This window comes from Phocoena phocoena, chromosome 18, assembly GCF_963924675.1.
Source record: "Phocoena phocoena chromosome 18, mPhoPho1.1, whole genome shotgun sequence".
Taxonomy (NCBI): Eukaryota; Metazoa; Chordata; class Mammalia; order Artiodactyla; family Phocoenidae; genus Phocoena; species Phocoena phocoena.
In genome coordinates, this window is record NC_089236.1 from 72,136,655 (window position 1) to 72,160,437 (window position 23,783).

The following is a 23,783-nucleotide window of genomic DNA, read 5'->3' on the forward strand; positions in this document are numbered from 1 at the left end:
ATTTGATGATTCCCTGTGCCATGAGAATGGAATACCGGGTTTTATTACTCTTTGCTTCTCTTTCTTGCCTTCTGTAACTCTGCTTAATGTAAATTGAAGTAGACAAGGTTCTGTCAGAACATCATGTAGTTCACTTCTTCTTTCCTGTACATGTCCCAAGTCTTCTCTTCTGTTTGTCTGTACTTCTCTAATTTGGGGGCTACACCTGCCAGGGGTATTGGGTACATGTGGAAGTGCTAATACCTTTGCCTTGGAAGTTGTCTCTTTGGAGTACATTATATATTTCATATTTACTACTTTTCCTCTATCCTCTCCTTTCTGGGGCATATATTCGTTTGCTGCTTGTACATCACTTGTGATATCACCCTTGATGAACTCTTTATTTTCTTTTTTCACTACATCTGATGATTTCTGCTGTGATGGTTCTGGAAGAGAGTACCTTGTTACTTCAGCTCTGTAGTCTTCCTCTTTTTTTCTTGTATCCAATTTAAAAGAAGTAGCAGGTATGGAAGTACATGTCAAAATCACACTTGGTTCACCCTGAATTCTTTGTATCTTTTTCTTTTGTTCTTTGATGTTCAACTGTAATTCCCGTGCAATTGGAGACTGGTTCGCCTCCAAAGCTATTCTTTTGGGATGCCTTATCTCTTCCAAAGCCATTTCCACTTTATCTTCATTCTCCTGTGACATACATTTTGATCTTTCTATGCTGCTTAAAATATCATCAGTTGGCTCCCCACATATCATCACTGCATCTGACAACCCCTGGAGGGTAAATGGTGGAAGGCAGGACCCTGACACTCCTCGCATGTATGCCTCTTCTTTCACTGCAGGACCCCATTCCAGGTGAGGTGAAGACAGAATGGAAACACAGGGATTATTCTGAACTACAACTAGATCACTCTTATCTTCCTGCATCATTTTCTCTTGTTCTTTATTGTTCCACTGTGGTTCGTTTCCATGCAGTGTATGTGTAAAAAGTTTTTTCTTTCTTTTAAAAGGGGCACATTTGCAGCCCCTTATATCTTTCATGTATACTATATTGTCTTCATCTTCCTTCATTTTCTGGGGCAAACGTTGTTTTGATTCTATCATGTTGCTTAAACTGTCTCTATTAATTGACTCTGCAAATGATGTTTTCCTGATATTTGATGATGCCTGGAGGTTTAGTGGTGGAAGGCAGTTCCATGGTGTTCCTGATTTATCTCTTCCTCCTTTTGTTCTTGAATTCAAATTAGGATGTGATAGAGATGGTAAGGAAGTAAACAGGTTTGTCAGTTTCACACCTGATTTACCTTTACCTATCTGCACATTGCTCTCTTGTTTTATAATGTTCGACAGCCCTGGCAATTCCTTTTCATTGAGTATACGTGACAGTGATGATTTCTTTGCTTTCAAGATAACGTTGGGATCCATTATTCCTTTCATATTGACTTTTCTTCTTTCCTTCTCCTTTTTCTGTGATACAGGTTGTTTTATTCTTTTTACATTATTTGAGATAATCTCATCAATTGTCTTTTTATTCAATTTGAGGTAAGGTAAAGAAGGGATGAAGTCATATATACTTGTCAAAATCAAATCGGGTTTGACCTTTCTATGTTTTATATTTACCATTTTCTCTTTTATGCTCCACTGCAGTTCTGTTCTATTGCCTGGGCTACCACCATCAGTGGTATTAAATATATTTGAAAATACCAATTTCTCCAAAGTTCTTTGGGGGTGTACTATGCCTTTCTTAACTCCTTGCTTTAAGTCATTCTTCTGTCTTTTATTTTCAGGCAAAAGAGGCATATGGATAGAAAGAGAATGTGAAAATAATCCAGGTAAACATACCTCTTTTTGCACCTTTTTTTGATACGCTTTATGTAATTGCACATTCTTTCTAACTCTTAGCTTGGGGGAGCTAACATTTGATATTGAATCAATTACCTGCGCCCCATCCAGTGATTTCTCTCCTTTCGGCAATGAGACATTCTGATATTTTACAGTTTTAGTGAATGATTCTAAAGGCAGCCTTGTATTTTGTTTTGTTGTTTGCCTTGGAGGAATTGAGGGTACAGTCCATTCCAGGCCATACTCACATCCGGTATTTAGTTGATCTTTAGAAATCAAATCTAATCCTTTTATCCTGCTTGACACACTACCTACTTCCTTTGTCAGAGGTGTTAAATGTGGCAGCAGCCAGGGATCATTTTGAAGGTAAGACGTATGCTCCACAAGATTCTCAGAGGGAGTCAGCGAGTGCTGCTGGCTTTGTTCTATACTGGGTAAGTTTTGTCTTTCTTCACTTTTTTGAATATATCCAACAATAACACCCATTCCTTTTAATGCTTCCTTAGCCTGTGGAGGTGAATGTTCACAGTTCATCCTATTTGTGCCACCTAGTTTTACTTCTTGCACTGGGGTATCAGTCTGACGTAGACCTGCTTGGGGGTGAGATGCAGACTTTTGAAGAGCCTCATAAGTACATTTCTCTTGCTGGTCTCCCTTTCCTGTAATAAGCGAACCAATTCCTTCTGCACTTGGAGTGTAATCCACTGTGCTAACTACTTCTTCTGATGCCTTCTTTTCACACAGCATCTTACTTTGAAATATATCTCTCCAAGAGTCAGAAGCAAGATTTGGACAAATATGTTGTATACGTTCTGGTTGCTCTTCTCTTCCTGCAATAGGCAAGCCAATTCCTTCTGTATTTGAAGTGTGGTACCTTGGACTATTGACTTCCTTTAATGCTTTCGTTACCCTTAGCAATTTAATCTGAAGTATATTCATCAAAGAATGAGAAACAGATATTGCAAGAGCCTTGTATATATTTTCTTGTTGATGTTCTTTTCTTTCTCCAATATGCAAATTAATTCCTTCTGAGCATGGAGGTTGATCCACTGGAATATCTGCTTTGTTTGATGCTTTCTCTACCACTGGGCTCAAAACTGTTGGACTGATTCCTTTGGCTGAGACTTTTTTCTTTCGCTTTCCAATATGGAGTTGATGCACTATGCAAGAGGAAACTGATTCCAGAAGATTTTCTTCTTTCTGGTTAGAACTATTTTGTTGCTTTGCCCTCCGTTTTTTGGAAAACTTTATTTTCTGTCCATTTGATTTTGACAGAATAGCCATTAACTTTGGTTTCTCTTTTCTCCATGAATTTACATTTGAAACGATAGGGATGTTAACATTTTCTTTCCCTGTTGCATTTCTTGCCCCTTTTACATGAAGAGGCTCCTCACTGGGGCAAGATAACGAATCCAGAATCTCTTCAGGAGCGTGATCTGGTTTCACTTCTCCTTTCTGCACTGCAGACATATATCGCTGGGCCTCTACATTTGTACAAAGAAACGTCTGTCCTTTTGAACCTTGTAAGGTATCAGTTTCTCTTAATCCTTCTCTGCCCAATAGATGTGAAATATTTTTTCTGTCAATATATGTACCTTCCTCAGAGACCTTTACTGTATTTTCCAAATGACGAGTTTCCATAATGGGATACAAAGTATGCTCCAGGTGTGTCCTTGAAATACTTCCTTGTTTCAGCAGTTTCTGCTCCTTGCAAGTCTTCTGTTGAGAAGCATCCAACTCTGGAAGAAACATATTCTTTCCTTTTGAACTTAAGGAAATGTCCATTTTCTTGGATACTTCTCTCCACTGTGGAGTTGGAAATGGATGTTGGGTCATGTCTCCATATCCCTCCTTTACTCCTGGTGTGATAAGGAATTTGTGTTTTGTGTGTAATCTAATTCTTGAGATGTCAAACGTAGTGCAGTTGGTTTCCCTCTTTTGTGAATGTCGATCAGGATATACTTCTCTTTTCAAATCTACTGTGAATTTGACATCGTCAGGCTCTTTCTTCAGTGGCTGGCTCATCATGAATCGGTATTTACATTGTGGGAGAACGTCTGGTGAAGCAATTTGGTACTTTTCTTCTTGCTCTCTAATACACTGTTTCAGTGTTTTAATATTTCTTGATTTAGCACTCTTAGCAATGGACTGTGAAAATGCTATTTGTCTTCTGTTTAGTGCTTTCTCCAGCTTTGGCTCTGGAGGAATGTGTATCAGCCTTTGTGCCTTGCCTTTTTCCCTTTCTGCTTCCATCAGCGCTTGAAGTTGAGGTGGAATAGACCCAGAGTCACAGATAGTTTTCAGAACGAACTCTACCTCAGCGTTACCTTGCTGGAACCCCGGCTTCTGTTTCTTGATGTTACACTTTGTTTCCTTTTTGTTGCTCTGGGTTCCATACCCTGTTGTGTTATACATCAGGGAAACAAGTGGTTTCTTTGCCTTCGATTTTACCTGTTCAGTATGCGTAGTGTTTGTCACATCTGCTGCTTTTGCATTACCTTTATGTTTTATGATTTTAGGATATTTAGGATTGTAAGCATAAGCAGAATTCTGGATGGTTCCTGAGACACATGGTTCTTGCTGTCTCGTTTGTAGAAACTCAAATGGCTGGGTATTTTGTGGAGGTGCTCCAAACAAAACCTGTTGTTCATACTCTTCTTCCTCTGTAACTTTTGCTTTGTTCAGGGCATTTCTCTTTTCAGAAGATTCTTCATAGTTACCCCAGGTACTAGGTGACTGCTCCATTTTTATGTGCGGTGGAATAGACGTAGAAGCATCTGTAGATTTTAGGTCTGCATTTAACACAGTTTTCTCTCTCTCTATGCCCACCTCCTGTTCCAGTTCCTGTTCCTTATTAATGCTTAAAGCAGCATGACCTGTGGCATTAACTGATTGTAAAATCACTCGGCTTTCAACTGGCAACTCCATGTGTGTTGGTTGTACGGGACTAAACCTTGATACTCTGTCTATCTCTGTTTTGAATCTGCTTTGCCTTTTAATGTCAGAGGTATCCAATGTGAAGTAAATGGCATTTGTAAATATAACAGCCACATTTTTACCTTGCCAAATCTCTTTCATTTTGGTTTTTAAATTGGATCTAAGTTTTTTCCTCTGCTTTGTGGCAAACTGCCTATTGACTTTAAGTATCTGTGAAATGAGTGGCTCCTTTTTCTTCAGAGCTAAACATCTGGGATTCAGTATGATTTTCTCTTGTAGTGTGTTTATCTGGCTTTCAGAGTCAGATAAAACAGGCGTGAACAAATCTAAAGGGCCCAAGAGAGCTGTGGCTAAGTTTTCCTCCGACTCTGCCCTTTTCTCTGTGATAAGACCACCCAGATTTTTGTGACGTGTTCTGTCATTATACAGAGTGTCCCTCGCTGCTGTATCGAATGAGAGTTGATCAATCACTAACTTGGGCGTTGGAATCTTAGCTCCCTCAGTGGTGAGGAGTAATGTCTCTCTCACACTTTCATTCCATTGCCTCTCTCTTACCTTGTACTTAACTTTGTGGAGTTTTTTTCTATGGATTCCTGTAAGACACCTTGTGCTATTAAGCACCTGTAAAATTGATGGTTTCTCTGCCTCCAGAATTACCTGCTTGGGACTCACTGTATTTTTCTTGTCTGCAACCTCTAATGTGTAACTCTGGCTTCTGGGTTCAGACGAATCAAGGCTGGAGAAATCTAAAGGCTTTATGACAGTTCTTACTAAGTCACTTTGATTCCATGTCTTTTTCTTAGAAATAGGACGATCCCATATCCTCCTCGGATTTCCATCCCAGAGACCATCACATTGTATGGAACCAGTCTCTGACTTTCTAGCTTTTGGAAATGGGGTCTTTAGACCTACCATATATTGTATTCCCTCTTGAGTATGAAGACTTTTCTTCAATGTTTGTACTCGAATAAAATTCATCACGTTTCTAGAAACAGCCTCTAAAATAGTTTCTCTAACGTGTTCTTCTTGCCTCATATTTTGCATGGCACAAGACAAATTCCAAGTCCTCCTGCCTTCTGAACGATTCAGTTTAGATTTTGGTTTGCAAGGGCCAAGATTTTTCATATGATGGGAACTGAAATGGAAGTGTTGACTATAGTGCAGAACTGCTTCTGCTAACATTTCTGGGATATTTTCCTCTTCCTTTTTATGTGGCACATTCATTTTACCTGTGTTGCTGGATCTGCTTTGTGTATCAGTCAAATTGGCCTCCCATGCTTCCCCATCACTTGGTGATTTCTCTAGCTCTGGATAGGTATGGTTGTGTATTTTCACTCTTGGTCGATCCGTCCCTGTTTTTGGTGTGCTATCAATTTCAAAATCTATTTTGTTATCAGTTGAAACAGGTGTGGGAGATAAAAACGCATCACCTATACTTCTATTTGGTTGCATGTCCTTTATCATAGACTTTAAATGGCCTTCCTGTTCCTTTCTACAGTACGGATGACCATCCTCAGTGATATTAAGCACCTGTGAAAAAAGAGGCTTCTTTGCCTTCATTGTTATACATTTGGGACCCATAAGATCTTTCCTTCCTGGAAATTGTAATGCCTTTTTCTGCCTTTTAGAGTCAGGTAAAACAGACATCATGGATATTGTTAGTAAATCTCTTGGCAACTCTTTATGTTTCTTGGCAATACGACCACCCACTTTCCTTCTAGAGCTTTCATTATATGGATCTCCAAGCACTGAGATCCCTGACTTGGGAGGTGGGATATTTTGATCAACTGTGTATTTTGTTATTTTTTGAGTTTTTATGTCTTCCTCTTCTTCTTCAAGTTGTTGGGAAGCTGCACTGGGAACATCCAGCTTCTTTGTGGAGCTCTGATCAGATGTAGTCCTATACACTGCCTCATCAATTAAAAGACCATCAAACATTGCTTTCCCTCTTTTTAGACGTGAACTCTTTTCACTTATTCTATGCAGTATGTCTGTTTGTGGTAGGATATTCTTTTTCAGCTCTTCAGTTTGAAATGGAATTATCAGAGGAGAACAAATAGACTCCAACATATTTTCCAAAACTAGTGCTTGTTGCCATGCTTCTTGCTCTGTAATAAGCATATTTTGATCTTTTCTACTTCCGGTCCTATTCAGGAATTGTAGACCTGCTTTGAATAAAACTTCCTTGCCCATTTTTTCTTTTTCATTTTGCCATCTTGATTCTGATGTGCTGCTTGAGGTGCTCCATTTATTAGAGGTATATTTACACACTCTTTTCCCTTCCTCTTGTTTTAACTGTATAATATTGACTTTTTTTCTTAATGGGCCTTTCTTTGCTTTCAGTTTTTTGTGTGTTTTGATGGCAGGTGAAACAGGTGTAGGTGAAAAAAAGGTATTCATAAATATATTTGACATACTTTGAGGTATTTCTTTGGCCGTGTCATCCAAGGTGTAGACCTGTTCCTTTCCATGGCTGGGGGCACCAGACCTAGTGATATTAGTTGTCTTTAAAATCGATGCCATCTGGGCTTTCCCAGTTCTAGACTTAGGGATTAGTGCTGCATTTCTCAACCCTTTAATTTTAGGTGACGCTGGCATGTAGATACCAAAAGACTGCAGGGTTCTCACTCGTAAATCCTTTGGTAACCCTATTTTTTCCTCTGGAATAGAACCAGCAAGTTCCTTTGTAGGGCCTCTTTCAGATAGGATATCAGTCGGTGCTTTAACAGTTAAAGATTCACTAAGTGATTTCCCTGTCATTGGAGATAAAATCTTTGGACTCTGTGTTTTTGTTCTTTTTGGTAGCTTCTCAAATGGAAGTGAATTCAAAATAGAGCAAGACACAAGATGCAATACACTTTGTGTGAAAAGTGTGTGTTGCTGCAGCTCCTGAGCTATGGTAAGCGATTCTGGGATTTTTTCCCTTGCCGAATACTTACATTTTAGATCTGATTTCACAAAGCGAGGTTCCTTCATGTTAGGAGCATGGAAAGTGAGGTGCTGGGAATTCCATGGCGCTGCTTCTCCACTGAGGTCTTTGACTTCCTTCCTGACATCTGAGGCCCTGCCCTTCTCGCCCCTGGAATAGGGACACGAGGCTCTTTCTCCATCTGGCCACTGCCCTTGGTGTTGCAGCTCATGACTGAACCTCATCTTCCATGGCATGTCCGTCTCTACTTTGCTTCTGTCATGCACTTTCATGTCCAGTGAAACCTCCACAGGAGAGGAAAAGGCATTCAGGATGACAGCTGCCACAGACTGACCTTGTTTCCTCATGGTTTTGTAGTTGCATTCAAACTGCCTACCATGGCTTGGTGCACCACATTTTGTGATGCTAAATGTCTTTGAAATCAGTGTCTTCTTTGCTTTCAAAGTTACACATTTGGGACTCATTTTATTTCTCTTGTGTATAAGTTTTGAGTTGTTTCTTTTTGACACAAGTAAAGCAAGTGTGGATAAATCCAAAACCTGCGGAATTGCTGCTGGTAATTCTTGGGCTACTCCTTCCTTTCTCTCTGCAGTAAGATCTTCCAGTACCCCAGAGTATTTTATCTGAATTAAAAAGTCAACAATCTGTGATTTCAGGGTTTTTGGATGTAGGGCTTTTAAATAACCATTCCCAGGGATATTAAATATCTGTGAAATTGGTGCCTTCCTTGTCTTCATAATAACACATTTGGGACTCATTTTACTTTTTAAGGCTCTACATGTAAGTGTCTTTCTCTGCCTCTTAGATTCAAATAGATCAGGTGGGGAGGCATCCAAAGACCCCAGGACAGTTGCTTGTACATATTCTTTAAACTCTGCCTTTTCCTCTTTACCATGATCGTACAGGTCCCCCGTACATCTCCCATTACTTGGGACATCACATTTCATTGTATCAATTAAAACTCGACCAATTAGTGATTCCTTTGACTTTAGAAAGGGAAGGGTTGAACTTGCTGACCACACCGTGCCATTTAGTGTCTGCTGGCTTCTCTTTGGCTCCTCTGCCTGGGTTGGATCTGGAAGGTGTGTTTGTCGTGGGACGTCTTGTTCTGTAACAAACAGAATTTTCCCATGTCCTTTGTTTCCCCATTTGTGAAGGTCAAGCTCCTTCCTCTGGCCTGAACAGAAGATGAAATGCTGGCCATGCTGTGGAATTATCTTTAACAACATCTCCTGTTCACCTTCTTCTTCCTCTTCATCTTGAAGACTGGTTTCTTTGGTGTCACCTGGAGTAATATTACCTTCATGTGGTGATATCTCTCGCTTTACTTGTTTATAACTGAGTCTTTTTTCCCCTAACATGTTTTTTTCCCTTTCTCTCTTGCTATACCTATTAACAGCAGGTATAATAGACGTGAGGGAGTACCTGGCGTCTGCCATTTTTTCACCTTGACCCACCTCTTTCATTTTGGTTGTTAAGTTATATCCCAATTCTTTTCTATGATTTGGGCTAGCACCAGCCTTGATATTGAGCATGTTTGAAATTGATGGTTTCTTTGCTTTTAAAATTCCACATTTGGGCTTCATTAAGGTTTTCATGTCTGAATACTGTTTGAAATTTCTCTTGCTTTTGGATATAGATAAAGAAGACAGGCAGAAATCTAAAGTCACTGTCTCTTTCTTTTCAATACCATCAGCTTGTTCCTTTTGATGGTTTGCATCAGATGGAACACCACATTCTCTTTCAGAAAATATTTGTTCATCAATCTTTGCTTCTCCTGACATTGGAGGTGAAAACCTAGCATAGCTCTCTAGCTTTCTAAGTTGAAACTGATCCAATGTAGGGCATGAAGCAGAGCTTAAAATAATCTGTGCAAAATGTGTTTGTGGTTGTACCTGAATATTTATACTTCCTGGTTGTTTCAGTTCCTCATCTGATTTGACAAGGTCATGATCCTTCTTCTGATATATATTGAATATGAGGCCTTGGCAAGTCTCTGGAGCTGGTAAATCTTGTTCCCTTGCCTTCTCTGCCCCATCTTTCACACTGTTAGATAAACTACTCATATTGATAGAATCTGGGCAACATATTTTTCTTCCATTTGGCGATTTCCCTTGCACTAGCTGCATATGACTAAGTCTTGTTACCGTTTGCATATCTGTCTCCACATTTAATCCAATACTCATTTTGATGTTGGGCAAAGTAGGCACCTTGAAGTGAATGATATCCAAAAATTCATCTGCTATATTTTTATTTTGTTGTGGATTCTTCATCTTTGTTTTTAAATTGCATTGCAGTGCCTTGCTCTGCCTGCCATTAAGCATATGCAAAATTGATCGCTTTTGTTCTCTCATAGTTCTATACCTACAACTCACTGTTTTTTGCTTCCTTGCTAATTTTAATATGTTTTGCTTCCTTTTAGATTTAGAAACAAAGGGGTCAACCGAATCAGAAAACTGTGGGAAGGTCACTTGCAAATTTTCTGGTAACTCTGAATTTTTCCCCACAAAATAAGAATCTAGTTCCCTTTTAAGGTTTCCACCAGATGGTAGGCCACACTCTGTTGTAGTGTTCAAAAGTTTATCAAGTGATGAGTTCCCTGCCTCAGGAGCTGGAATCTCCAGACCTGTAGGGGCTGTTATGTCATCTTCTGGTTTGTTGATCTTCTGGAGTTCCTTAGCTTCTCGAGGACCCATCTGGAGGCCAGTCTGCAAAGAAGTTTGTGTAAAGCATGTTCGGTGCTGTATATCTTGTTCCTGTGTTAAACGGTCCAGTGCTGGGTCTGGTTTGGCAAGGTGGGTCTCTTTCCCTTGATACCTATTGATCCAGAGGTACTGGGTATGCTGCGGAGCAGTTACTAGCAATGTTTTTTGCTCCTCTTCCTCTCCATCTTGTACTTTTTCTTCTCTGTCATAGAATGCACTACTCTTATCAAAGAAATCAACATACTGTGGTCTCCCCTCACCTGCTAGTCCCTGGAGCTTTACCTGAGCATGGCAGAAGCTGTTTGTCTCTTCTTGTAACCTGCTGTACACAGGAGAGTAAAGGGTGTTTAGAAATTCATAAACCAGCCCATTAGCTTGGTTGATCTTTTCAAACTTGGCCTTAAAGTCAGATTCCAGTTTCTCTCTATGACCTGTGATATTACGTATTTGTGAAATTGATGGCTTCAATGCCTTCATGTGTACAGACTTGGACTTCACTCTACTTTCTAAGTGTGAGATTCTTACTCTATTTTTCTTCACTTTAGAATGAGATAAAACAGGCATGTGGCAAATAAAAGTCTCTGGGAAAATTGCTGGTAAATCTTTGGGTAACTCTGCCTTTGTTTCTGCAAAAGAATAAACCATTTCCCTTGTATCACTTCCATAATCTGGGACATCACTTTCTCTTGTTGTTAAAGGGTCTCCAATGAGTGATTTTTCTGATGCTGGAGGAGGCATCTCAGAATGCGCAGTGCATCTTAAATCTGTTTGTGTGGTCAGGCTTTTCTTCATATTCTCAGCATGAAATGGATCTGTTATGGCTGAGTAAACAGACTCCATCATGATTTCTGCAAATGTGATTGGTTGTTGCATTTCTTTCTTCATTTTAAGCTCTTTCTCTGGATATGCGTCCAATCTGAGGTTCCAGCAATCCTTCAGCACTGCTTCTGGTGAAGCTTCTTTGTCCCCACTCACTTCATCTTGCAATTTAGCTGCTTCTGGTGTGTCTCCAGAGTCACTTCCTTTAGTAATGGTATCTGAACACTTTTCTTCTCTTTCAACTTCTGATACCTGTTGTTTTAGCTTGGTATGACTGTGATTCTCTGCATTTAATCTGCTGTGTGTTCTAATATGAGGCAAAATAGACACGTGAGGGTCAATAACATTCAGAAGCATATCTGCCACAGTTTTATCTTGCAGTATTTGTTTAATCAGGATTTTGAAATCACCTCTCAATCTTCTTCTATGATGTATTGGTGGTGTCTTTACTTTCATAATTACATGGTTGAAACAGAGTACATTTTTGGTTTCTGGTAATTTTTTTCTGATTCTCCGCCTTTTCACACTTGATAAAGGAAGCATACGCCTATGGAAAGACCCCAGGGCAACTTCAGGTAAAACTCTTTCTAAGTCTTCCTTTTCTTCTGCAATTTGATCATCCAGGGGCTTTCCGGGGCTTCCACACAATGCGACACCATGTTCTGTTGTTTCAGTTAAAACTGGCAAGCTCTCTGACACTGTAAGAGGATGCACTGGATCTGCAGTTTCCCTGCCTGTAGGTCTGTCTGTGCTTTGCTTCACCTTCTCAACTTGAAATGGATCCATTGTGGGGCATGGACCAGTCCCCACAATTGTTTCTGTAGAAAGAGTGTGTGGTTGTACCTCTAGCTCTTCATTTTGAGTTGTTCTACTTTCTGAACAGCTATGTCCTGTTTCAAATTTGACATACTTGGGCTTCTGCTTTAGTTGTAGACTGAACCTGAAACCTGGTGTTAGCTGTGGATCTGCTTCTTGTAGAGCCTGTTGTTCTTCCTCTCTGTCATGTTCTTGTGGTTTTTTAAATATACATCTCTTCTCAATGTATTCTGCACTCCATGTTTTCTTGTCATCTGGTAATTCGTCTTGCTTTACCGCTGAATGACTAAGCCCTATTCTTGATGTATCTCTCTTGGTTTTTAATCCACTCTGCGTTTCCATATGAGGTGGTTCAGAAAGGGCAGTGTGAGTGGCATCGTGAAATGCATCAGATATTCTTTCATCTTGCCTATTTTTTATGCTGCTTCTAGTGTTGCATTCAAGTTCCTCACTTTCACTTAGGTCACCATCTTCTGTAACATTAACTATTAATGGTTTCTTTTCCTTCTCAATTACACCTTCTGGACTCTCTTGAATTTCTACACCTGCTGATTGTTCACTGCTTTTATGCTTTTTGGTTCCTAGTGAAACGAGCAAGTTGACATCTGAAGACTCCAGAACAATTTCAGGAAAATCTTCTTTTTCGTGGGTATTTCCCTTTGGAAAGCACCTTTGCATTTCTGATGTACTAGTTGGTAACTTCTCTCCATTTGTAAGTAGAAGATGTGAATTCTCTGTACTTTTTAGGTCCTCCCATGTTTTCTTTCTCCTGTCTGACTCCATTTTGGGAGAGGAATCAAATTTCTGCAAAGGTGCTGATACAGCTTCTTCTAAAGGTGTCTCATGCTTTGCAATATGCAGGTCAGATGTTTTTTCACTATTTGGGGCACAAAACTCTGCAATATCGATTTCCTTTGCTTGTAAAATTGGGTCTTTAAGAGACTCTTTATTCTTCCAGTTTGTTTCTATTAATGAAGAACAAGGTGCTTTTTGTTTATAAGTATTGACCATGAAAGACTCTTCTAGCTGAGGTGGAATTTTTGGTGAAATGTTTTTTAGTTCTTTATTGTCTCTGCCATGATGCTTTTCATTTTTAGGACTCCCTGAGGTTCCTCTTTTCTCAACAGGCCCCGCATAGTTGACTTTCTCTGCATACAGTGACTTATTTTGCTTCAGCAGAAAATGTCTACATCCTGTTAAACCTGGCATAAATTTCACTAGTCTTTTCCTGGAATACTTCCTAATATAAGGAGGAACAAGCTTGAAAGCATAAGTATGACACAACGCTATACCTGATATACCTTTTCTTTGATGTAACTCTTTCTTCTTAGTTTTATACCTGTGTCTTAACTTGCTACATTCTGAAGTGTGACATACTGTGATTTGAAATACCGGTGAAGTTGGTGTTTTCTTTGACTTTTGAGGTGGAACTTTGAGACTAAATTTACTTTTACTGTGTAATGTTTTTCTTCTGTTTTTCTGCCTGGTCATGGTAGGTGAAAGAGGCACTGAGCCATATGCAGGATACTGGTTTAATTTTGAGCTAGCAATTTGTTTCTGGCCCTTTGTCTTTACACTCTTTAGTTGTGGCATCACTTTAGCAACTGAATTTGGGCTTAGAGTTAAAACTAGATGTCTGGCATTATTAAAAACATTATTTTGCCCTGGGATTGAATATTGAATCTTGTTTGAATCTTCAAACCAAACAGAATATTGGGCCTCTTCTGAGTGTTTTGTATCAGACTCTAGGTCCTTGATTGAATCTTGAGTCTCAACAGAATGTGGGACTTGGACCAAATGTTGGCTCCTGTCCCTATGTTGGGTCTGGAAGGAGTCTTGTGTGCTGCTGGTAAGTGGTTTCCTCATCAAATCTTGAGGCAGAGCAACGTATCTGGCCTTGATATCAGGCTGGCTATTGATTGATTCCTGGTTGTTAACAAGTTGTTGGGCTTGACTAGTAAACCGGGCTTCAGAAAAATCTTGATTCGGAAGAGAACTTTGTCCCCGAAAAGAATCTTGTGCTTCGGCAGAAATGTCCATTCTAACAGAATGTTGATTCTGAATCAAGGGCTCTTGAGACCTTGAGTACAGATAGGTAGTTTTACTCTCTAAAGTAGCTTTGGATGTTAAAGGAATTTTATTTCTCACATTTTCTTCCAGAAGTCTGACTTGGTCTCTAGAAAGAAATAAATGGGCAGGAGGGCGTGGTGCCACATCTAGATCTTCACTTTCTATAATGATTCTAGAAATTCTTGAAAAGTTAACGTCAGAAGAAAACCTCAAATTTTTATTTTCGTTGGCTTTCATTATGGAAGATAATTTCTTAGATGAAAACTGTATTGTTTCATGCTCGTTTTCAGGACACCCTCTGCACCTTGGAAGAATTTCCTGTACTTCTGAATGAAACAGTGACAAAGATGAGCTAGTACCATCTGAAGATGGCTCATGAATTTCACTAAAGTGACGTATGCGATATTTACTTTCACTGGTACTTGCCCATGTTGGTTCATCTGGCAGTGAAACTCTGTCTCCAGAGTTACCTTCATTTCCTTCAGATGTAAGTGATGAAGTAATTGTTCTTTCTGAGAAGTCATCTACTCTGAATATAAGAAAAGAGTGTGTAAATCAGTTGTCACTGAGGACCTGTTTCCTACAGGAACTCTCTTTTAGATTTAAGGAAACCCAATAGAGTATATAAAAACATAGCTCAATATAGAGATAAATTGGAAAGTCATTGTCCACATTACAAAATTATTCATTACCTAGTGTCATTCATTTAATAAATCAATCCACTGACAAAGTGAAGTAAATTATTTTCATATCTAGGAGAATGAGGGATTTTTCCTCAAAAACCTGTCCAAAAGTCTACTTTTGACTGTCTATTTTGACAGTCAAAGTTGCAGGTTAAGATTATATCCTTTTAAAAGGAATATCAGTTTGTTTCTGTTCTCTGTATGAAAGTTTTGACAAGAGTAAAAATATCCTTATGGAACTTTAAGAGGTACCACAGAAGAATGTCCAATACCATAAACTATAGCTTTCTATAAATAAGTCCAGATTATTTTAACAGCTGTTTGTTTTTGATCAAGAGAAAAGCCTACATTTTAGGTAGTGCTTCTCAACATACTTTTGGGTTGAAATAATGATCATGGATGTGGACTCTCCAATATCCTTTCTACCTCAAATGATTAGGCTTGGTCTAACAATGCTCAGACCAGCAGCATCAGGGTCACTTGGGAAATGATCAGAAATGCAAAATCTCAGGCCCCACCCTAGACCTACTGAATCAGACACCTGGGGATGGGGCCCAGAAATCTGAGTTTTAACAAGCTTTCCAGGTGATTCTGATGCACCTTAAGTTTTGTTTAATGGTAAGGCAGCCTAAAGTCATCAACTGAAACTCATATAAGCTAAGTCAGAAATTCTGGTAGCTGTTTGTTCAGGGAACATAGATTATCTTGTACTTTACTGGAAGAATGACCCTATTTTTAAATAATGCTTCATCATAAACAATGAAGATAATATATGAAATCATCAAAATATACCCCATCACAAAAATCATTTTTTCTAAATGCTTTTTTTTTTTTTTTTTTTTTTTTTGCGGTATGCAGGCCTCTCACCGTTGTGGCCTCTCCCGTTGCGGAGCACAGGCTCCGGACGCGCAGGCTCAGCGGCCATGTCTCACAGGCCCAGCTGCTCCGCAGCATGTGGTATCTTCCCGGACCGGGGCACGAACCCGTGTCCCCTGCATCGGCAGGCGGACTCTCAACCACTGTGCCACCAGGGAAGCCCTCTAAATGCTTTTTTATACAGGAAAATCTCATTGATTTGGATTCTGCTAATTAGAATTTGGAGTAGTTTAGGCTAAACTACTGATTGCCTTTTTTCATAGAGAACACAAAATTATTAGGTGAATATTTAAAATATGTTAAATACTTCTTCAACTTCTCTCAACTGTTAAGAGAATTTATTAACATCTAATATACAGGCTGTATACACATCTAATATACAGGCTGTATACACATCTTTGTTATTAATTTTATGTGTCAACTTGACTGGGCTGAGGGATACCCAGAAAGCCAGTAAAACACTCTTTCTGAGTGTCTGTGAGGATGTTTCCGGAGGAGATGAGCATTTGAATCAGTAGACTGAGTAAAGAAGATATGCCCTTACCAACTGGGTGGGCATCATCCAATCCATTAAGGGTCTGAATAGAACAAAAAGACGGAGGAAGAGCAAACTCTCCCTCTCTCTTCTTGAGACGGGACATCCATCTTCATCCATCCTGCCCTCAGACATCAGAGCCCCTGGTTCTTGGGCCTTTGGACTCTGAGACTTACACCAGTGCTGCACACCCCCTCCCCGCAGGGCTTCTGCCTTGGACTGAATTATATCACTTGCTTTCTTGGTTCTCCAGCTTTCAGAGGGCACATCATGGGACTTCTCAGCCTCCATAACCATGTGACCCAATTCCTATAAATCTCCTTTTATATTTATCTATCTATCTATCTACTAATCTGTCTTCCATTGGTTCTATTTCTCTGGAGAACCCTGACTAATACACCTACCCATTATCTTTAGTATCATGTCACCTTTGGTAACACCGTTTGTCCTTACTACTAGAGCCAAATTGGGAGTTGCAGTAATGATCATGGATGTGGACTCTTCAACATTCATTCTACCCCAAATGATTAGGCTAAATCTAATATGGTAATTAGATTAGGAATGGGCATGAACTAATCCCAGCATAAGACAAAGATTTTTAACAACTTCTGGGAAAAGTTGCCTTGTTCCCAGGAAAGACAGAGAAAAAAATGGCCTCTTATTTCCTCTGGACAATGCTGGTCTGATTTTGAAACTCTTGTGGCCATCTTTCTGTTCACCTTAAGGTAAAACCAACATGAGGAAAGGCAGAGGGAGAGTTACAGGACCTTAATGAAGTTGTTGAGGCACTGAATCAACCAATTTTGAAACAAATCCTACCTCAGGATTTCCTATTATATGATTATTATAAATTCTCTTCTTGGTATGCCAGTTTGAATCATGGTTTTCTGTTACTTGAGAATTAAAATATTCTAACTGATACAGGCAGGATGCATAAGCATTCTAGGGAATCCAGGTGACCCTAACAAGTTACAGCAGTGTCCAGACATAATTAGGATAAAATTTCCTCAGGACAGGCATATTATTCACTTAGGAAAGTGAACAGTGAAAATATGAGACATATACAGAGTTAGTTTTTTGCACGTTTCAGGGAAAATATAGAAAAAAGCTGAAATGCAAGACCAATATTTCAACAATTTAATATTATGATTTTAAACATAATAAAACAATGCTAGATGTATGTTGAACCAACCTTACATTCTTGAGGATAATCCCACTTGGTCAGAGTATATAATCCTTTTAATATGCTGCTAGACTTGGTTTGCTAGTATTTTGTTGAGGGTTCTACATCTATATTCATAAGGGATATTGGTCTGATACCTAACTTGTATACCTTATATAACTATTTGTCTTTCCTGCTCTGGAGAGCGTCCAGACCACATATTCTCCTGGGTGTCCTTCTAACCCACTGGTAGCTCTTTGTCAGTCTTCTTTGCTGGTTCCTCCTCTTCCTCCTGCCCTCTTTGAAGCGCCCCAGGGCTCAGCCCCTGCTCCTCTTATCTTCTCACAGTCCCTTTGTAATCTCACCCTCTCTGTGGCTTTTAATACGGCCTATGTGCCAAGAACCCCCAAACTCACTGTCTCTACCAGACATCTCTCCCAGACTACTTACTATCTCTATTGGATGCCCAATCAATCTAAGACTCAACAGTTGCAAAACAAAATTCCTCATCTCCCCATCAAAACCTGCTCCAGGGCTTCCCTGGTCGTGCAGTGGTTGAGAGTCCGCCTGCCGATTCAGGGGACACGGGTTCGTGCCCCGGTCCGGGAAGATCCCATATGCCGCAGAGCGGCTAGGCCCGTGAGCCATGGCCGTTGAGCCTGCATGTCTGGAGCCTGTGCTCTGCAACGGGAGAGGCCACAATGGTGAGAGGCCCACATACCACAAAAACAAACAAACAAAAACCCTGCTCCACCCACAGCTTTCATCATCTCAGTTGATGACAACTGCACCTTTCCTGCTTGCTCAGGTAAAAATCTTGGAGTCATCTTTGACTCCTTTCTCTCACATCCACACACTCCACTGATTCTACTTTTTGAAGTATATCCTAACCACTTCTTACCACCTCCACTGCTACCACCCTGGTTTAAGTTACCTTTATCTCCACTTGGATTACTTGCAAAAACCTGCTGTCTGCTTAGACCCTTGACCCAGTATAGTCTACTCTCAACACTGCAGGCAGAATAATCCTTTAAAAATATAAGACAGAACATATCATTCTCCCGCATAAAACCCTACAACGATCCTCTGTTGTCACTCAGAGTAAAAGCCACTGTCTTTAAGATGGCCTGCAGGGTCCAACCATGATCTGGTCACCTATTCTCTAACCTCTCTAATACTCTTCTACCATTTCTGTTTGGTTAACTCCCCATCCCTCCAAGGCTTTAGTCAAATCCCACCACATATGTTGCACCTACCTGTCTTCTCCTACTTCTGGCACCCTGATTCTTCTTACCCTACACTATCTTTTGTTTTACCATATCACATATAATTATCACTACCTCCCATATAATTTATTTATCATGTTGTCATTTACTATCAGACTCCCCTCTGTCTAAAACATAAGGTGGGAAGCAATGTCTGTTTTGTTCACCGCTGTATCTCAAGGGCCTGCAGCACATTGTAGGCCCTCAGTAATATTTGCTGAGTGCCCATTTTCACCTCTAGCTTTCTGATGGCTAACGCTTGTCCACAGCAAGCTGATCCAGACATACAACCCAACCCATTCTTCAGGTTCAATGAAGGGGGAAAAATACACATACACAAACCACCCATACATGTGGCTAACTTTAACGAAAAGCTAGAGGCAGATATAGAAGGGAGTTAACTACAGCAATACAAGCAACTCCCACTTAACCGTTAGGTATGTCTGTGTATTTTTTAAATGTCCTTTGGCCTCTCCCCACCAGGGAATCTCAACTGGCCTTTGAAAATTTAAAAAGAACTCCCCATACTCCTAGGAAAAGACTGACAGCTCTATAGCCATGGCAACAAGTAAGTACTAGAAGTGGTTGTAAATCAGTTAAATCAATCAATGGCGTAGAGTCATAGCATAATCCTAGTCATAGTAACAAACACCAAATCTGCTTTTGAACAATTTTGTCTATCAATGGTAACTCGCTTCAGGAAATACACTTCTGAAACCAACCAGTGACAGCTTTAATCTTTGAAACTCAGGCAACTGATGGCAGACTTTCCCAGGAACACACATCTAAGGCTGAGGTCAACCCTGAAACAAACCATTTCCCAAGACTCAGTGGATATAAGATCAGCAGTTTGCATGGCTCACCGAGACTCTGCCTGGCCAGCACGGCTCTCCCTGACTCCGGATACTGAGTGGTAGGCTCATCCTTTGATGTCCTTTGTGCCATTCGGTCCTGAGCCCCACATGCTTCCCCCGCTCCTCCCTGCTCTCTGCCCACCCCTCCCCTTTCTCTTCTCTCTCATCTCATAAGCAAGACAAAACCCACTCAAGTCTCTGATGCAGTGCAACTTTAATCATCTTTATGCTTGAGGTTCTACCAATATTTAAGCCCTTTTACCTCAAAATAATTTAAGAGGCTCTCCCAAATATAATTCTACCCCAAAAAGGAATTCTGGTGCCAAGGTAAAATATTTTTGCTTTGTTACACGTATCATTTTAACGAATCTTCATGACATTCCTAAGAGGTAATTCTTCTAACTGCTATTTTGAAAGTAAGGAAAAGGAGTGAGTTTAAGTCATTTGCTCAAGGCCATGCCATCATTTAGAGGCAGAACTATGACATACACCTAGACCTTTGTAATTCAAAATGTGTTTTTTCACTACAATGTAGTACTGCCACCATGGAAGCCGTATCTCTTTCCTAACCCTTTTCCCTCAACACCATCCCCCCAATCTCTTCTTCTCAATTACTTTTCCCTAAAGCCTATTAAAAGTATTGAATTGCGCCTAAGGAGGAATGGAATAATGGCACGGAGGGATGGGGAAACTCTCAGATTATCTTGATCCTGGTGCTAAAAGTCCTTTTCCCCCCACTTCCTCTTGTGGCTTCCTCTCTTGTCTGTCAATCCTCTGGCTTTTAGTTCCATGAGAATCTTCAATCTCAGTGCACACCTAAGCGCTGTACGCCTCAAACACCAACTCCTGGTCTGTCCAGTTGACTTCTGGATGGTCGTTTATGGTGGATGCACTTCTGAGGTGTCCTGGTTTGCTCTGGCATTCCTGTTCCCAGCCAACCCCGACTGGGATTCCAGCTCCCCGTACTTCCAGATACTGTTACTGCTTCTCAGGACACCCACTTTATAACTAGAGTTGCTGGTACTCAGTATAAAAATAGAGCAACCAGGTTAAATGAATAAAGCCCCTTTACACCTGACAACTGAAAGAAATTAAAGTAATTTTCAGATGCATACTCCACACAGGTAGCTACGAGTGATCTAGCTGTAACACAAAACTGTGTCGCTCCTACGCTTAACTGCCTTCAGGGGCTGCTCACTATCAGGAATAAACTCCAAGCTTCTTAACAGGGTATAGAAAGTCCCCCATGATCTGACTCCTGCATATTTTTTCACCTTCATCTCCCACTACCCTCTGCCTCATCCTTAGCATTCTAGCAACTCTGAAATCATCATAACTTATTGCACATACCCTGTTCCTTATTTCCTTGCCTCTGCTCATGGCTTATCATTGCCTTTCTTATCCTCCTAACCCACTGTCTTTTTCTGACTAATTTTCACTTATCCTTTAAAATTCAGCTCCAGTATAACCTTCTTCATGAAGCCAGCCCAACACCCCTATGCTGGCTTAGGTACCTCCTAGATGTTCTCATAGTACTCCTATCGCTGTGTTACTGAACTGCAAGCAATCGTATCTAGATCTATGTCTCCTCCACAAGAGTATAAGCTTCCGGAGAACAGATACCATCTTATTAATTGTATCCCAGTATAAAACCCAATGTCCATTGTATAGGGATATCTAATGATTGCTGAACGGACTTTGATGAAACCAATTAAGATACTGATAGCAACAAGAGTAGTGATGTCTGTATTTAATCTCTAGCACTCAGGCATCCTTAGGATGCTGATGATATAAACTCATTTCATGTCACTCTTGCAGCACTTAGCTCAGGATCTGCTCGGTTCACAGTAGGAGCTAAATGAATATTTTTCAACTGAATTTTCAGAACTGGTGATTATTACTTCTTCATGTGTACTGGAGAGAGAGGATGGGGTGAGGAAGCAAGCCACTTAACCTCTCTAAGCTTTATTTTCCTCATCTGTAAAAACGGTAATGAGTCTACCTACCTAAAAGGATAATTTCAATAGTACATAAAAAGCCATTTAACACAGCTTGGAACAGAGCAACCATTTAAAAAATCAGAGTTCGACTGAATTATGATGTTGAACAGCTGTCATCCTCTATACAAATGGGAAAACCCTTTTCTGTAATTCAGATGTAATTTTGAGTAGAACAAAACCAACCTGTTTCATCTAATTTCAAAATACATCACTTACCTTTCTTCTGAAGATGAATGAATTGACCAGTTACCTAGAGATAAATGGGAATAAAAAATGTCAGAGCACCAAAAGGAGCAGCTCAGGCTGAACAAGTTTTATATTAAAATATTAAATTGTAGGATACTTACCAAATTTCATGCTTTTAAGGCAACTGTCTTCTTTCTGTTTCAAGGGAGACAATAAAATATTAGAGTAATCCAAATATCAAACTTCCACAATTTTATGTTATTCTTATGTGTTACTTTGAAAAATCGGGGAAAAGGAAATCAAGCATTTGTTCTTACCTTGTGGGCATCTGTATTATCCTTTTCTGAAGGAAGTGCAAGCTTCTTCTGAAAGGCTGTACAAATCTTTATGAGTATGATCTCAAAGATAATTCCCAGAAATATTATAAATAAGATTGCCATCCAATTATCTTGAGAAGTCCAGGACTCTAGAAGGTCCCATAATGTCAAAAATGCATTATTTTCCAACCCACCCACTTTTTTTAAGAAATAAAATTGCTTTGACATTTTTATGTTATGTGAAATAGACTGATGTCTTCATTCCAAAGTCCTCGATTCTGGATGCCCCAAAACACAAAAAGGTGGTATGCCCATCTCATAACCACATGCAATGCTCTGCCAGAAAAAAAAGGTCCAGTGCCGCCCAGTGCCTTGTCAAGTGCAGCAGTGATTGCTCTGGGTCTAAGAAAAGTGAGGTACGTGTCATAGTGGGTATTTAACTGAGCTCACATCAACTTGATTTTTTAGTAAAATAGAACACCTCATTTTATATTTCTTTTTGTTAGAGGGGTCTGTCAGCCGTGTTCCTCTTCGACAATCTACTGTGATGCTGAAAACCCAAGTTAGATTATGGTAGATTTTGGAGTGGTCTCCTGGTGAATTTCCTCTTCACCCTGTTTCTGTTGATTCTAAGGAGCAGCTACTTGTGACGCTTGCTGATGTCAGAATTAGGGTGGGGCAGAGCCAGATCTAAGCACTGCTCGCCTTCCCTCAAAGTCTAGAGAGTAGTTTAGTCACAAGTATACAAAAAAGTCTGGACTATTAATGAAAATATTAATACTACCTTGGATTTAGAGCACTTTCCCTTTGAAGACGTAATGAATTAATTCTTCCTTTGTCTTCACTTATTCAAGGTCGGTTGAGGAAAGAAGTATAATTCTTTACACCAGAGTTAACTGTTCAGGCCTCTTCTGTCACATAACTTTAACTGAGTGCAAGAAGGATTTATTGAGCTCTTACTTCCCTTGAGTATTAGAGATAATGAGATCAATGACGCATCCTAAGAGTTTACACTCTCCCTACTGGACCATAGCCGACAGGTATTTATGATCTTAATTTAGTTTAACTGTGATCATGGGGTTTGTCTTTGCAAAGTATAGCTCTCCGGAATGCATGGTAGGCATTCCTTAGTTCTAGAAGAAACTTCAACAATTCCTCTGGATTTTTCTAGGGTAAGGTCCACCCTCCTCTCTGACTCCCCATCCATATACATGATCAGGGTGATTTTATTTCTGCTGGGGTTTTCTATAATATTTAATGCAGCTGGCAAAATACTCAATTTCTCCTGCCTGATGGCAGACATTCTCTAATTCATTTAATGTTAACTATCTTAAAGGGGGCTGAGTGTTTTAACATTAAGGAACTCTCTAATTCCTTAGATCTTTTAGGGCTTGATGACACTGAATCCCTAATTAGTATACCACGAATAGCTCTTATAAGAACTGAAAAGGAACTTCTGTGTACCACTCCCACTGATGCTGAAGTCTGCAGAGAGGTAAAGAAGAGTATCCCCATCCCCTCCAGGGCTTTGTCATTTTTGTTATTTAAGTACTTGACCACTAATAAAAGTACAATTACCTATTTTTCAGCATAGACACTTCTGTCCTTTGCACTAGAAACCTCTTATGTCAATCTCAAGTGAGCAGCAAAAAAAAGTAAATGCTATGTTTATTTTTAAAAGTCACGAAGACAATAAAAAATAACAGCAGAGAAATCCCATTACTAACAGTAATATAGATACTGAAAGAAAACACCCAGAAAAAAGTTCTATTTTTGAAAAATATATATCTACCAAT

At 39.8% G+C, this 23,783-nt stretch overlaps 1 protein-coding gene across 1 annotated transcript; it reads right to left on the bottom strand.

Annotated features, from left to right (window-relative positions):
- Window positions 1-113: 113 nt before the first annotated feature.
- LOC136137564 (leucine-rich repeat transmembrane protein CCDC168-like) lies at window positions 114-22,215 on the bottom strand. Its single transcript, XM_065895942.1, has 8 exons — window positions 21,988-22,215; window positions 21,832-21,865; window positions 21,701-21,734; window positions 10,303-14,638; window positions 8,543-9,723; window positions 2,643-6,079; window positions 354-2,474; window positions 114-205 (listed from the first exon to the last, which is right to left on the bottom strand). Exons 1-8 carry the CDS (start codon window positions 22,213-22,215, stop codon window positions 114-116), a joined length of 11,463 nt encoding a protein of 3,820 aa, XP_065752014.1.
- Between the last annotated feature and the right edge of the window lie 1,568 nt (window positions 22,216-23,783).